This window comes from Pterocles gutturalis, unplaced genomic scaffold (assembly GCF_000699245.1).
Source record: "Pterocles gutturalis isolate BGI_N339 unplaced genomic scaffold, ASM69924v1 scaffold47766, whole genome shotgun sequence".
In the NCBI taxonomy this organism is placed as follows: Eukaryota; Metazoa; Chordata; class Aves; order Pterocliformes; family Pteroclidae; genus Pterocles; species Pterocles gutturalis.
The window spans coordinates 9520-22213 of record NW_010104739.1 but is presented as its reverse complement, the minus strand read 5'-3'; the positions used below and the strand labels follow the sequence as shown (position 1 = coordinate 22213).

General features: G+C 44.0%; 2 protein-coding genes across 2 annotated transcripts; one reads left to right on the top strand and one right to left on the bottom strand.

The window, feature by feature from the left end:
• Positions 1 to 1202: 1202 nt before the first annotated feature.
• Positions 1203 to 6830, top strand: MORN3 (MORN repeat containing 3; the record flags this gene model as incomplete). The annotated part of the gene is made up of 3 exons (XM_010087143.1): positions 1203 to 1362; positions 3909 to 4093; positions 6762 to 6830. Coding segments are annotated over 3 exons (414 nt in total), but the record flags the coding sequence as incomplete, so codon positions are not given.
• Positions 6831 to 10645: 3815 nt separating this feature from the next.
• ORAI1 (ORAI calcium release-activated calcium modulator 1) lies at positions 10646 to 11250 on the bottom strand. The gene has a single exon (XM_010087142.1). It carries the CDS (start codon positions 11246 to 11248, stop codon positions 10688 to 10690), a length of 561 nt encoding a protein of 186 aa, XP_010085444.1. The 5' UTR covers positions 11249 to 11250; the 3' UTR covers positions 10646 to 10687.
• Between the last annotated feature and the right edge of the window lie 1444 nt (positions 11251 to 12694).

Here is a 12694-nt window from a genome sequence, read left to right as displayed (position 1 = left end):
GATTCTGTGATTCTGTGATTCTGTGCTCTTAAATTAAATTAATAGCCTCATACGCCTCTAATTGGCGTGCAGCTCTGTGGCTCCAGTCTCTTGGAGGGAGCTTCCCCTCCCGTTCTTTGAGGATATACTTTGGATGATTGAGCTTTAGTAAAAGATTTATAATGACATCCAAATATCACTAGGGTTGTTTTTTTCTTCTACAGAAACCTCCCTTTTACATCCATGCAGTTTAATAAAATTCATGCACGGAAAAATCAGTTATTTCCAAAATTGATTGTATTTGTTGTTCAGACATAAATTAATGCTTTATTCCCTATGGGAAGACTCATTAGTAATATGCAAATATTTCTTACTGGTATCACTCCCTGGTTTAGGGGGTACCTCTGGACTTCTCCTAACGGCAAACACACAGATAAGACAAACACCTCCCAATGTGCACACACCCAGGGGTCTGAATTCAGAAGTTCACCAACCAAACCTACCAGTGGCATCAAGTCTGAGGAGGGAAAGCAAAGAGTGGAGAGGATTCAATGTCAGAGCTCGCCTGCCCTGCTGGGGTGACACCGGTGTCCCTGGGAGCCTGGCCCAGCGCCTGGCTGCAGGGAGGAACGTGTGGCGTCACTGACTGTGCTGCTGGTCTCACTGCAGGCAGCCTTCAGGGCTGGCTTTAGTTTCATGTGAAGGAGGAAGGAAGCAAGGTAGGGGCTGTTTAGGACATTACTTCTTTGGAGTATGGATGGAGGAGAAGGCAAAACCGTTTCCATGGTCAGTATCATTTGGAGACCTTCAGTCTGCCCAAGGGCAAGGGAAGGATTTTCCCAGCCTGGGACACACTGGGCTGTAGGAAGCACTGTCAGGGTTGAAAGGCATAAAATCCCCACGTTGAGAGACAGGTTGTTTTTATGCTGCATATCCCCGGGCAGGTTTATAGACTAGTAAAACCCACTTTTAGCAAAATATTAGCAGCAATCATGCCAAAATAACACCGAGATACAAACCTGAAATGTGAATAAAATAATTTGCCAAAACATATCGCGTTCCATCACCTCTCATTTTGTTCAGCACATGACAGCCACCAGCAGCCCTGTGTTAAGAGTAATAAGCAAAGCAGGAGTGTATCAAGAAAGTAATGTCCCAAAATTGAACGCTGACTCCTTCCAGTACACAGGCTCCTAACCAGCCATCTCTGTGCTGCTCTCCAGGGCTATGGGGAGACATTTTACCCCAGTGGGGAGCGCTACGAGGGCGAGTGGAACGGTGGGCTGCGGAGCGGCTGGGGACGGATGTACTACCAGGACGGATCCATCTACGAGGGCCAGTGGCTGGAGGACCGGCCTGGCGGGCAGGGAATGCTGCGGCTGCGTAAGTACCGACCATCCTCACCCCCGGTGTCTGCCTGTCCCCTGTGTCATCCCTCCCCTCCTGGTTTGGGTCTGGAGGCAGCACAGGCCGTGCAAAGGACAGCGTTGCACTGCTCAAGCCCACACACGTGAAAGCTTATTTTTGCTGTGATTTACATTTAAATGACTGGGATGGTTGGGGTTAGAGATAATACACTGTTGAGTCAGGGAAGAGCAAGTCCCTCTTTTCAAGCCAGGCGCTTTGCCAGACATATTTTCTAACTGCTGCATACCAAAAAGGAGTCCAGTTTCCAGCACAGGAAAAAAAAAAAAAAAAAAGATAAGTTTTCTTTTGGAGTTCACTCCATCCTCTCTCTTACTTCCGACACTAGCTCGTGTTCAGTGAACACAGGGGTTTCATTAGTAATCCCTTCCCAACAATACCACTGAGCATATTACAGATTGGGAATGTTAGGGGCAATCTGATCATAAAAATAGAAATTTGGATTTTTTTCCCCTTATTTTGCTTGGAGTTTTACACGTATTTCCCCAAAGCCAAGAATCTAAATTCTTTGCAGTACAAGGCACTGCATTCCAGGAACATTTGAAGAAATATTATCACCATATTATTATTCATCTAGTCTATTTTTTTACTTGAAAGTGATCTCAAGGCTAGTAATTAGCTAAGCAAAGCAGCTGGGAGGAACAAGCATGACCTTCACTGCACATCACATGCACGACTGCACTCTCTCTGCACTCTCTCTGCTGACTGTAGTCACTTTGGACCAATGGCTAGTCCAGATGAAATCAGCACCTGCTTCCAGGGGCAACTCCTTCCACTGATCTGCTTCGCTCCTGTCACAGTCACCCTCAGCATTATAAACTGATGACCCCTCGGGGCTGAGCCGTGGTTGATGCACCGTTTCAGAGCCCGGTTGCCTCCAGCGTACCCTGCAACCGATTGTGAGCTGGATTCCTTTTGGTTAAAATTAGCCAGAGCAATTATTTCATACCCACAAGCTTAATGTATTCAGCTCAGCCGCTGGAAGTGTGCCCACGTGCCGGCAGCTTTGCGATGGTGAAAGAAAGAGTTCTTCAGTGGAGGTCACGATGAGCTGCAGCTCAAGATTAAATTGCTTGTAGTGGCAGCGTGCCCAGCGAGGGTGAGCTTGGCTGGGAGCACCGCACTGATTTGCTGCCTCTGCTACAGCCTGTTGCCAAATGGCTTTTAAACTGGAGCACTGCAAGTCCACAGAGATCTCTGTCGTGAGCGGCGCAGCATCTCTGATGCTCTGGGAAGAGAACGGATGGGAGCAGCCGAGTGCTGCAGTGCAGCCAGGCATTCGATGGCCCCTCCATCACAGCTGGGTCTGTGGTTTTGGAGGTTTCTGAGTTATCGGTGGCTGGGGAGCAGAAGCTGAACTGCTCCCACCAGCGGGCAGGGCAGGTCGGTGGTGCACACCACCAGGTGCAAGCTGAAGATGACCACCGCCATGGCTCCAGCCTGTAAACCAGACCCTGCCTGAAGAGCCCAGCAGCCACGTTCCCCAGAAGGATTTTTGGTTTTTCCCTCTTGCCTTACAGTGTTCTGGCAGTCCCCAGCTCCCTCTGCGGCACCGTGATGGATGCCCTGGTACTTCGGCCACCTCTTGCTATGAAGAATGGCAGAGTTCAGCTGAGACCCAAAGATATTTCCACTAAGTAACTTGGTTAGAAATCCCTGTGGTTTTTGGCTTAGAAACACTGTATCTGGGAAAAGGGGACAGCAGAGGACTCTCCTAGTGAGAGCAGGGCGGCCTGGGTGTATCCCAGCCCCAACATCATGTGGGTATGATCAGTGCTCAATCAGCATCCCTGGACCAGGCTGCTCTCTTCCTTTTGCAGCTCTGATTTCCCTGTTGGTGATGGACAGATTCCTGGATAGCAGTACAGAGCCCAAAAAACCTCTCTCAACTTGCAGAAAAATGCCGAGAGATGCAGTACAGCTGGAAAAACAGTCTGTAACTGATTGCCTGAACTGTTCAGACACTCACAGCAATTCCGGCCCTGTAATTCATTGAGAAAAAACATAACTGCAAGTATTATTTGAAATCAACGTTATTTTGTCTGGACAATGATCAGATAGTGCTGCTGTTCCTTGCCCAGACAAGCAAACCTCTTCAAGCCAGAGATCCTGTGTGATTTGTTGCAGTGACAAATCTGAAACTTGTGTCTTACAATTTTTCATGCTGTGAAGAGTGACTCAGCAACTAGTCTTACCCTGAGCTCACTCGCTCCATGTATCAGCAAAAAAAAAGTTTATCACCAGGAGAAGAGCAAAGCAGGTGAACGCATTTCTGGTTCCAAGTGGGCAAGTGTGGGTGTCTTCCACAGCCTTTTCTTCCTCTGCGGCACAGCAAGTGGAACACCGGGAAAGGAGAACAACACACTATGCTGCAGGGCCCCCGAAATTACTAGAACAAACAGATGATTTCCTCTTCTGTCGGTTTGGTGTGTTCATTTGTTTTGTTTGCAGCCCCTTGGTGAAATGGTGCACATTTCACGGTCTGTTCATGTATTTAATTGCAGCAAATGAAAATCGGTATGAAGGAGGTTGGAAAGATGGAATGAAGCATGGCCCAGGGAAATTTTTCTACTTGGATAAAGGACAGTTGTTTGAAGGTATCTGGGCAGCAGATATACCAAAATGTGGAATGCTGATTGACTTCGGCAGAGACGAAGCTCCTGCCCCTACTCAATATCCAATCCCAAAGGTAATTACTTAGAAATTTCATTTTTGCTGGTGATATTTGCATTCATCAGTGCTTGGGGCAGCTCTCCAGGTAGCATTTCACTCTTCAAGTGATTACTCTGATGGGCTTCAGGCTCATGGGGCGTCTGCTCAGAGTCTTTTGGCCAGCAGTGTCCTAAACAGCCCCGCAGGGACAAATGACCCATCCAGCACTGAGTGACCTGCGCAAAGCCACTGCTGGAGCCTCCTAATCACCTGCACATCTGAAAAAATGTGTTTCTCCTGCACCGAAACTCCTTAGAGACCTGAAGCAGCACAAAGGAAACGGGGACAATAGAGGCAGAAACAATAGTGGGATTTGCGTCAAAACCAAATGATTTTGCCAAGCCAAACTGCTGAAGCTGACTAGGTCTTAGTGAAACCCGAGCAGCTGCAGTGCTAATGTCAGCTAGTTCCTTTACCCAGGCACCCCGAGTCAGGAGCTCACTGGTGGCCAGCAGCCCCATGGGCAGAGGGGTGCATGTAGCTTTCCCAGGGCGGGCAGATGGGTGTCTGAGAGCCAACATCCTCCGTTCCCCTTTTCCCTTAAGGCTCACACAGGCTGCAGAGGAAGAGCCAATCCCCGTCCCCTCCCAACGCCTGGCAGCTCCTGGGTCCTTGCACATCACTTCGGCGTGGGAGCCGGAGGATGGGAGAGCATGTCCTCTGCTCAATAACCTCAGAGGAGGACAAGTACCAGGGATCAGTAGGAAACAGATGTGGCTCCAAGTGACACAGCTGGCCAAGTGTCTCAGCTCAAATCTCAGCCACACGTGAAACACAATGGGTGTTTCATATGGGTGGTGAAGCTCCTCTTTGCTTAGAGCTGAGCAGAACCACCCTGGATAACCACGGCACTGCTTTACCCCAGTAACACAGGGACCAGCACCGCCCCATGCCCGGTGAAGCTACCTACCTTCCTCCTCTGCTCCAGGGACAAGGTGGTTGCAAATGATACTGGGCCCACACAGCTACCGAAGCTTACAGCTGCTACCTCTTTGGTTCCCTTATTTTTTCAAATCTGGTTTCTACAGCAAGGGCCTGTTGAGCACAGGCATTTTTGAGAAGCCAGTTAATCCTGTAAGTACTAGGCACACCCACGGCAGCACAGAATAAACACCAAACACTCACCAGGGAAAAACAATCTTGATTTTGCAAAAACAGTGAAAGGAGCAGTACTTCTGTAGCTAAAAATATTTACTTTGCAAGGTTTGTCAAAGGTCAGCCGAGAACAGCCTCTTCCAACAACCCAGCCCAGCCTCCCTGGGGTGAACTGACATTTCTCTAAGGCAGGATGTTCAAGCCTGGCTGTTTAACTCCCTGTGGACCAAGTTATGACCCAGTTTTCTTCTGCTCTATGAGCAAAAAGAAAGCATCAACTTTCACTGCTGTTATTGCACATTCCATCTGAAGAGATTTATTGATCTCAGAATATGAAGCAAGTAACAGATAAAAGGAGAAAAATTGACTTCAGATTTTCATAAACCTTTTGCCAAATTACTGTTGCAAGCAGCTGTTGGAGACAGTAGATTCAGGGTCAGCGTTAGAAACTCCGAAAACCAGAGATGGACCAAATAGTCAGCTTTGGTTTGGCTAATAACAGTGAGGAAGGATTGAGCTTCTGCATGGGAGAAGCCTCATGGGGCACCTTTGTTAGTAGGTGAAAGGAATAAACGGTGGGGATGCACTGGACAGAAAATGGCTGGAAACTAGAGAGCAATTGTCCCAGGCTCTGAAGGAATCCAATACATAGATGATGGGGTTGCATCAAGGCAGAATTTGAATCTTTTTTCCATGCAGAGAAACACGGGCTACAAAACAAATAGCTGCTTGTACACACTGCTGGAAGTTAATAAACTTGCTCAGTCTCTTTATACACTTTAACGATTCCTACCAGCCAGCTTGGTTTGCTGACAGTGAGCAGCAAGCCAGAGTTTTTAATATGTGTATTAACATGGCATCAAGCTCTTGCTCTATAGGGCTATCCTCAGAAGTTACCCTCCTTTCAAGGTCTGCAAGGAAGATGATCAGTATGAGAAAGCATTAGAGAGACGGAACTGTAGAGACAAGGATATTTGCTGTTGCAATTATAGAAGCCAAGGCTTCAAAAAGCGTAACAAAATAAATAGAGACTGGATGTCTTTACCTGGGAGAACGTCACACACACATGAACCCCCAGAAAGCATCCGGATATAAAGCAGGTCAGAGTGAGATGAGGAGTTCCTGGCAGGGCTTGGGCACCTCCCTTTCAAGAATCTGCAGCTGGCTGCATGCAGGATGCATGACCCCAGCCTCCGCTTTCATATGACCTGATGATGCTCACTTGGGTGACTGCAATTGCTCACCTTTTGAAACAACAGGCAAGACCCAACAGGCCAGAAATCAAAGCCAGTTTTGTCCAATAATGTGTTTTTGTTAAAGGAAAATTAGTCCACTCCACACTATTTCAAGGAGATTAAGTAATTTTCAAGATGCTAATAAAATTAGGAAAGCATAGCAGTGTTTCTAAAACAGCAGCAGAAAGGCTGCAATATAAACTAGAAGTCCTGATACACAGGAGACTCTCCGTTAATGCTCGAGTAATCAATATCTAATAAACCTTAAGCTTCTTCAATTACACTGCATAACTGATTTGTATTCTTTTTATTTAGATTGAACTAGCTGATCCAGATGGTGTTTTAGCAGAGGCCCAGGCGATGTTTGATGACAGCCAGAATTAATAACTGGATGCTGAAGAAAAAAAAAAAAAAGATAAGGACACAATCCTGGATTACTTATTCGTGTCTCAAATCCACAGGGGTGTATCATGTCATGGTCTTCCTCGCTTTTCCCTCAAGGCTGCCCAGGTAGGCTTCACTCTGCAGGTGGCTTTGCTCAGAAACCTTCACCCATCCCCCGTTATTTTGGAAAGAAAGAAAAAAAAAGAAAAAGAGAAAACCCACAACCAACAAAATGCTGGAGGAGTGGCACAGCGACTACTTGCCCAGTTCCTCTGGCTTATTCCTCCTCTAAAGAAATTGCACTCCTGTTGCTTGCAAGGTCGTTCACAGTGCCTTACAGATGAAGCAGGGTTTCCATTATATGCTACAAAAGCAAGAAGTGCAGTCAAATAATTGTTCCCTCCCACTCCCCCCGAACTTAGCCCAATATATACCTGTGAAGCAAGATAGCTTTTGAAGCTGTAACAGATCATGTTTCAATTAATATTTTTATTAACACAACTTTACTTGCTCTCTCTGTGCATTTTCTGTAACATGACACTGGTTTTCCTCCCTGACCCCACGGGACTGCAGAGCACCAGATCTCACCCCAGCTCTGCTCCTTGGCCAGCCCACACGCTGGACCCTCAGCACTCCATGGCACTGCACCGGCTGCTCCATTTCTACCCCATGCAAGGGCCACGCAGAGCTGTGGCGCTTCTGATCGGCTTAGTGTCACCCACAAGACCAAAGGAAGGTGGCACTGCAGCTGGCTGGGGAAAAACAAACTGGGAGAGCAGGTCATTCATTCACCTGATTTAATACCATGCTTCCCAGTATCACCTCTGGTTTACAGTCCATTTGGTCCCTCAAGTCTTCACGTTTTCTTCGCTGAAAGATAACCTGCTTTTCTATTTAAGTACTTGGAGAGAATAACAACAATACAGCATGCTTAGTCCCAAGATTTAAGCAGTGCTGACAGGAGGAAAAGCATGTCAGCTATGTTATATTCTTTATATCTGCCTGTGTGAACTGGAAAAATTATTATTATGACTGAACACATCTAACAGATCCTCAGAAAAACACAGTGAGGATTAGCACAATACAGCTGAAGAGGTAAGGGACAGAAAGAAAATAAGCACATTTTAGTCATCTAGGTAACAAACAATCATCAACAATTGAGTAGATTTTATTTCATTGTTTAAAGTACTTTATATCTAAATAAGTGATATACAGTAACCAATGTTTAAAATGCTTGAGGTAAATGCATAATACCATTAGTATAAATAAGGGTTAAAACAAATTCTAAGTGCACTCTTAACATTTAGATCCATGTGTTTGGGTCTTGTTACTGCCTCTGACACACAGTTACCACTGTGCCCGAGGTGTAACTTTCATGACCATTTCCACAACTGGAAAATGAGAAACATACTCAATATCATGGCTTAAAGTGCAGAAAACAGTCAGAAAAGCAGCTGTAATAACAGCGCCATTAGCTCAGAACCTACCAGCTTGAGAAAGTTAAAAATAAGATTGTTCCACTAGCTTCTAATTCTGTATTTCTTAAAACAAAAAACCCCACACTTCTGTCACTTCATAAAAGATCCACAACATAAAGAGCAATTCAGCTACTTATCCAGGACAGCAGATAATTTTACAAAATAAACGTGGAAAATATTTTTTCTGGACTTCCATTCCAAATAACATTGTAACTTTTAATTACACAATTTACGTACAGAAACGTATTTTTTAAGCCTGACAACACCCTTTCAACCATTTGCTCTAGTGTGAACATTGAGTCAGGTTTTCTTCCTTCAGTTAGGCTTTTTAAGAGTCTTTTCCCCCAAGACAGGACTGATATTCCAGTAAAGGATGGGAAAATACATTCTGTGCCTACCACCAAGATTTTGTTTTGGAATGCTGCTTCATTAATGCCTTTAGTAACATAATCCTTCCAGTGCTCTATGAATGAACACCTGTGGGACTGTAGTCACAATTCTCACCATCAGCAGATTTACAGCAGTAACAGAATATATGTGAAGCATAATGTAATGGCAGAGCTAAAGAAAATCCCGTTTGGCCTCTTTATGCCAGAAGGACTTGTGAAAACAGAAAGTGGAAAGCTGGTTTTGTGCTTGTGAACCAAGAATGCTGCCGAAAAAAAAAGCCCAGCAGTTTTTTAATGGTTATTTTTCAGAATACAAACACATCCTGGGTAACCTTGTCAACACTTTCCACTGCGGGGGTGCTGACATGAGAAATCAGTCCCATTTGCTCTATGAGCCTGCTTCAGTAGTAAACACACTCTGCCACCCTAACTCTGTAGACACATCCTACAGTTTGCAAATATGTCAGGATAACCTGAGATGGAGTTTGAGTGCAAGAGACCACGTTCAGCCCAGGCTCAGTCAGATATGGCTCCACTGTATTGTCACATTCACTCCTGTCTCATTTCAAAATCCCAGGTTTCTATTCCACAGTGTTAGCTACGGTAGGGAGGTCAAGTTTTGTTCTATTAGACTTGAAACCTGTCTCACATTGTGTTCAAAAACCAGCTTTTACCCATTAAAGCCTGAAGCTGCTCCACAGCAGGATGCATTCCAAAAAATTCCACTTCTAGACATAGCTGGAATTACTGAAGCAGCCCAGGACAACTGCTGCAATCTTTCTCGGACAAGCCTCTTATCTAAGAGACCAAATGGAAGTTTTTACTTAAAGAGGAAATAAAAAACTGACACAGTAGCCTCGCTGTCACAGACATCTGTGTCTGAAAGTAAGCAGCAATAGTAATTACAAATGATCTACTGTCATAAATAAATCTACATAGAGAAAAATAGTCTTCCAGATCATTTGGAAGCAAAAAAAATTTATAACAAGTTATTAAATACAACACTTCAGCAAGGAAGACTAAGGCATAGCTAATTACTTGGGAATCCAATGCAGAGAAAGCACCTTTTGCTGCTTTTATCTGAGGATTTATTAAAAATTTTTTTTTTAATACAAAAAAGTACAAAATAATTACTACTTTGTCTTGGAAAAAAAACACAGCAATGGCTCTGATTTTCAAGCAAAAAAATTATCCAGTGATAATTTACACATAGTTCCTTCTTTTTAAATAAATATTCCTAAATGGGAAACAGGCAAATTTATCTCTCCAGATAATATGTGCCAGCTCATGAGAACTTTAAAACAGTTATTGCTTTTATTTTCTTCCAAAGAAGAGTAGAGTCATTCCTACTCATGTGGCCATACCACATCGCAGTAAGACTAGTCATGGGTGTTTAGAGAATTATAAAATGTGTTACTGCCACAGGAAAAAGGTGCTGGAGAAATCAGTAAAGTAATAATTAGTTGGCAGCAAAACATAGTGGGGAAAGTGGTGGGAAAGCTTTCACTTCTACCATCTGTCAGGCTTTCTAGAGAGAACAGCGCTAGCACTGAAACCAAGTGCTAATTGCTGCATATCCCAAGTAATTTGTATCATGCCATGCAATATGGATCGGACAAACAGTATCTTCTAGGAAATGCCAACATCAACTAAGGAGAGCAGAAGAGAGCTGCTCTATCCATCCCTAACAAATACCCACATTTACAATGTTATTTGCCATGTATTTATGCAGCCACCATTCAGCAGTAACAAGAAGCGATCTAGACAGTGTTGACAAGAAGAGGGATGCACGTGCAGTGCAAGCATACCCCACCATCCATTCCTTCAGATGTCAGCCAAAATTTTGAGAAGCTCAATATTTTTTTTTTCTCTAAAGGGTTAGAACAACATCTCTTAAATGGCAATCAACAGTTTGACCAGTTCATCCACAGGGGAGTCAACGTAACAAGGCAGGAGCAGAATAGTGGGTTTATTTTCTTGAAGTGCAGGTTTATGCAAAATGAGTGACAGCTGAGGAGATCGTATCACCTCTGTGATCCAGCTGATCCTGGAGCCGAGCAAATTCAGCAAGTTCATTGAGTTCTTGAAATTGCCTGTCTGTTTTATGGCTGACCAGTGACCTGTAGAAGTGAACTGCAAACACAATGAAAATCAATCCAAAGGGAACCATAATAGACGTTGATGCAATGGCTGCTGCCTGTCCTGATGTGATGGTTGAACTGTTGCTCTGGAGTGGATTATCCGTTTTCTTCTTTAAAGGAAGAAACTTCACCCAACACAGTAACACCACCTCTGCAAGAAAGAGCAAAGTCCCAATGACAGTAGAAAATGCCCAAGCAAGCTCAATGTGCCGATGCATGCGGTCATGAGGAGATTCCTTGACAGAGTTGAGATTATGCACATTGCTAACAGCTTCTATATTGGGAAGAATGCAGGTACTTATCATGAGGGCAAAAAGGTGAACAGCAACAAGGACAGTAGTACAGGCACTGAAGGCTATCAGGAGACCTGGAGGGTAGTCATGTTCTGCATCTAGCTGAACTTCTACCATAGCCACCTGAAAAGGAAAGAAAAGAGAGATGCAATTACCTACATTACATATTATTTTACTATAGATTGTTTAAATCACATTTCCAGGAGATAATCTGATCCAGACAAAATAATGGTCTGCATTTCAACTTCTCTTCATGTCAATCTGCACCTTTTTCATTAGGTCCAAATTTAGGTCTAAGCAAAGGCCACAATTTTCATCCTTCTGTTGTAGAGCACACCATCAGCGTGCATCAAAGCTCTTAACAGCACAACCAGCTGACAAAGCAGCTGAACTTTAAGTAATCCAAGTACGTTGATCACAAAGTGAAACATTCATGCTTTCCTGTGTTATATTGTAGAGGCAGCTTCTGATCTTTTACTATAGATTATAAATTTTGCTGGTTATTAGGAAATGTTTTCTGTCCCATACATATGTAGAATAAATACACATGAAGTCTTTTGAAGTAGGTATCTATAACATGAAAGCCTGTGAAGGCAGCAGACTGCCTGTCACAATCTTGGTGGTCCTTTCTCCTTAGATGTTTTTAAGTTCTGAAGAGCAGGAGCCTTTCATTAGAAAGATCACCTTTCCATGGGTCTCCCAGCTATATTCTTTCAATCAAAATAAGTATTTAAGTAGACCCTGGAACACAGATCCAAAACATGAAAGCATCCACAATGTCCACAGCAGCCAAACAGGCCTGTTAGAGGCTGGAGGAAAGAAACTGTAATCTCCCAGAAATATAAACTGCTCCCAGACATCACTAGCTACTCTGGCTCTGGAAGCTATGTCTAGACTCATCTCTGGGCGAGCAGTGCTATCTCACAAAGATGCTCTAAAGTCCAGTCCTCCACTAGTGTATGCAGCCGTGCCCTTGTATAAACTCACATCTCCAAGAATGCTTGTGCTTAAAGAGCAGAAATTAGCATTAAATAACAGCACTAGGAAACTCAAACCCAGCTCAAATATTTTTTATAAAGAAAATTATCTAGAATGCCTTTTAAGTTTTAAAAATTGTCAGGTGCTTTTAAGTATGTGCAATTGATGAGTGACCTTAATCCCAGCAGCCCTCTTGAAAAATAATCATTCCTGATAAATTTGCCTTTCAAACAAAGCACAGTTCCAAAGAGCAGATAATGCAACAACATCTCTATGTTTAGTGCTCTCTCTCAAAGGATCTCATTACATTTTAAACATATTTTGTCTATTTAGAGAGAAAAAAATTCAACAGTAATCTGAAATATAAACACATGTACCCTGTGTAAGGACGATGTGGAGGCTGCCATTCAGCACAGTTCAGACTGATCCACACCAGCCCTTTCTGTACCTTGGCTGCCCACTCTTGATCCTTCACTGAAATTATTCAGCTCTAGCAGTGAAAGCTAACCTGGTTAAGAAGCGGTAATCTCCTGCTAGCTTAGCCAGCTGAGCTGTTCCTGCCAAGCCTCTGATGAACAATGAAGC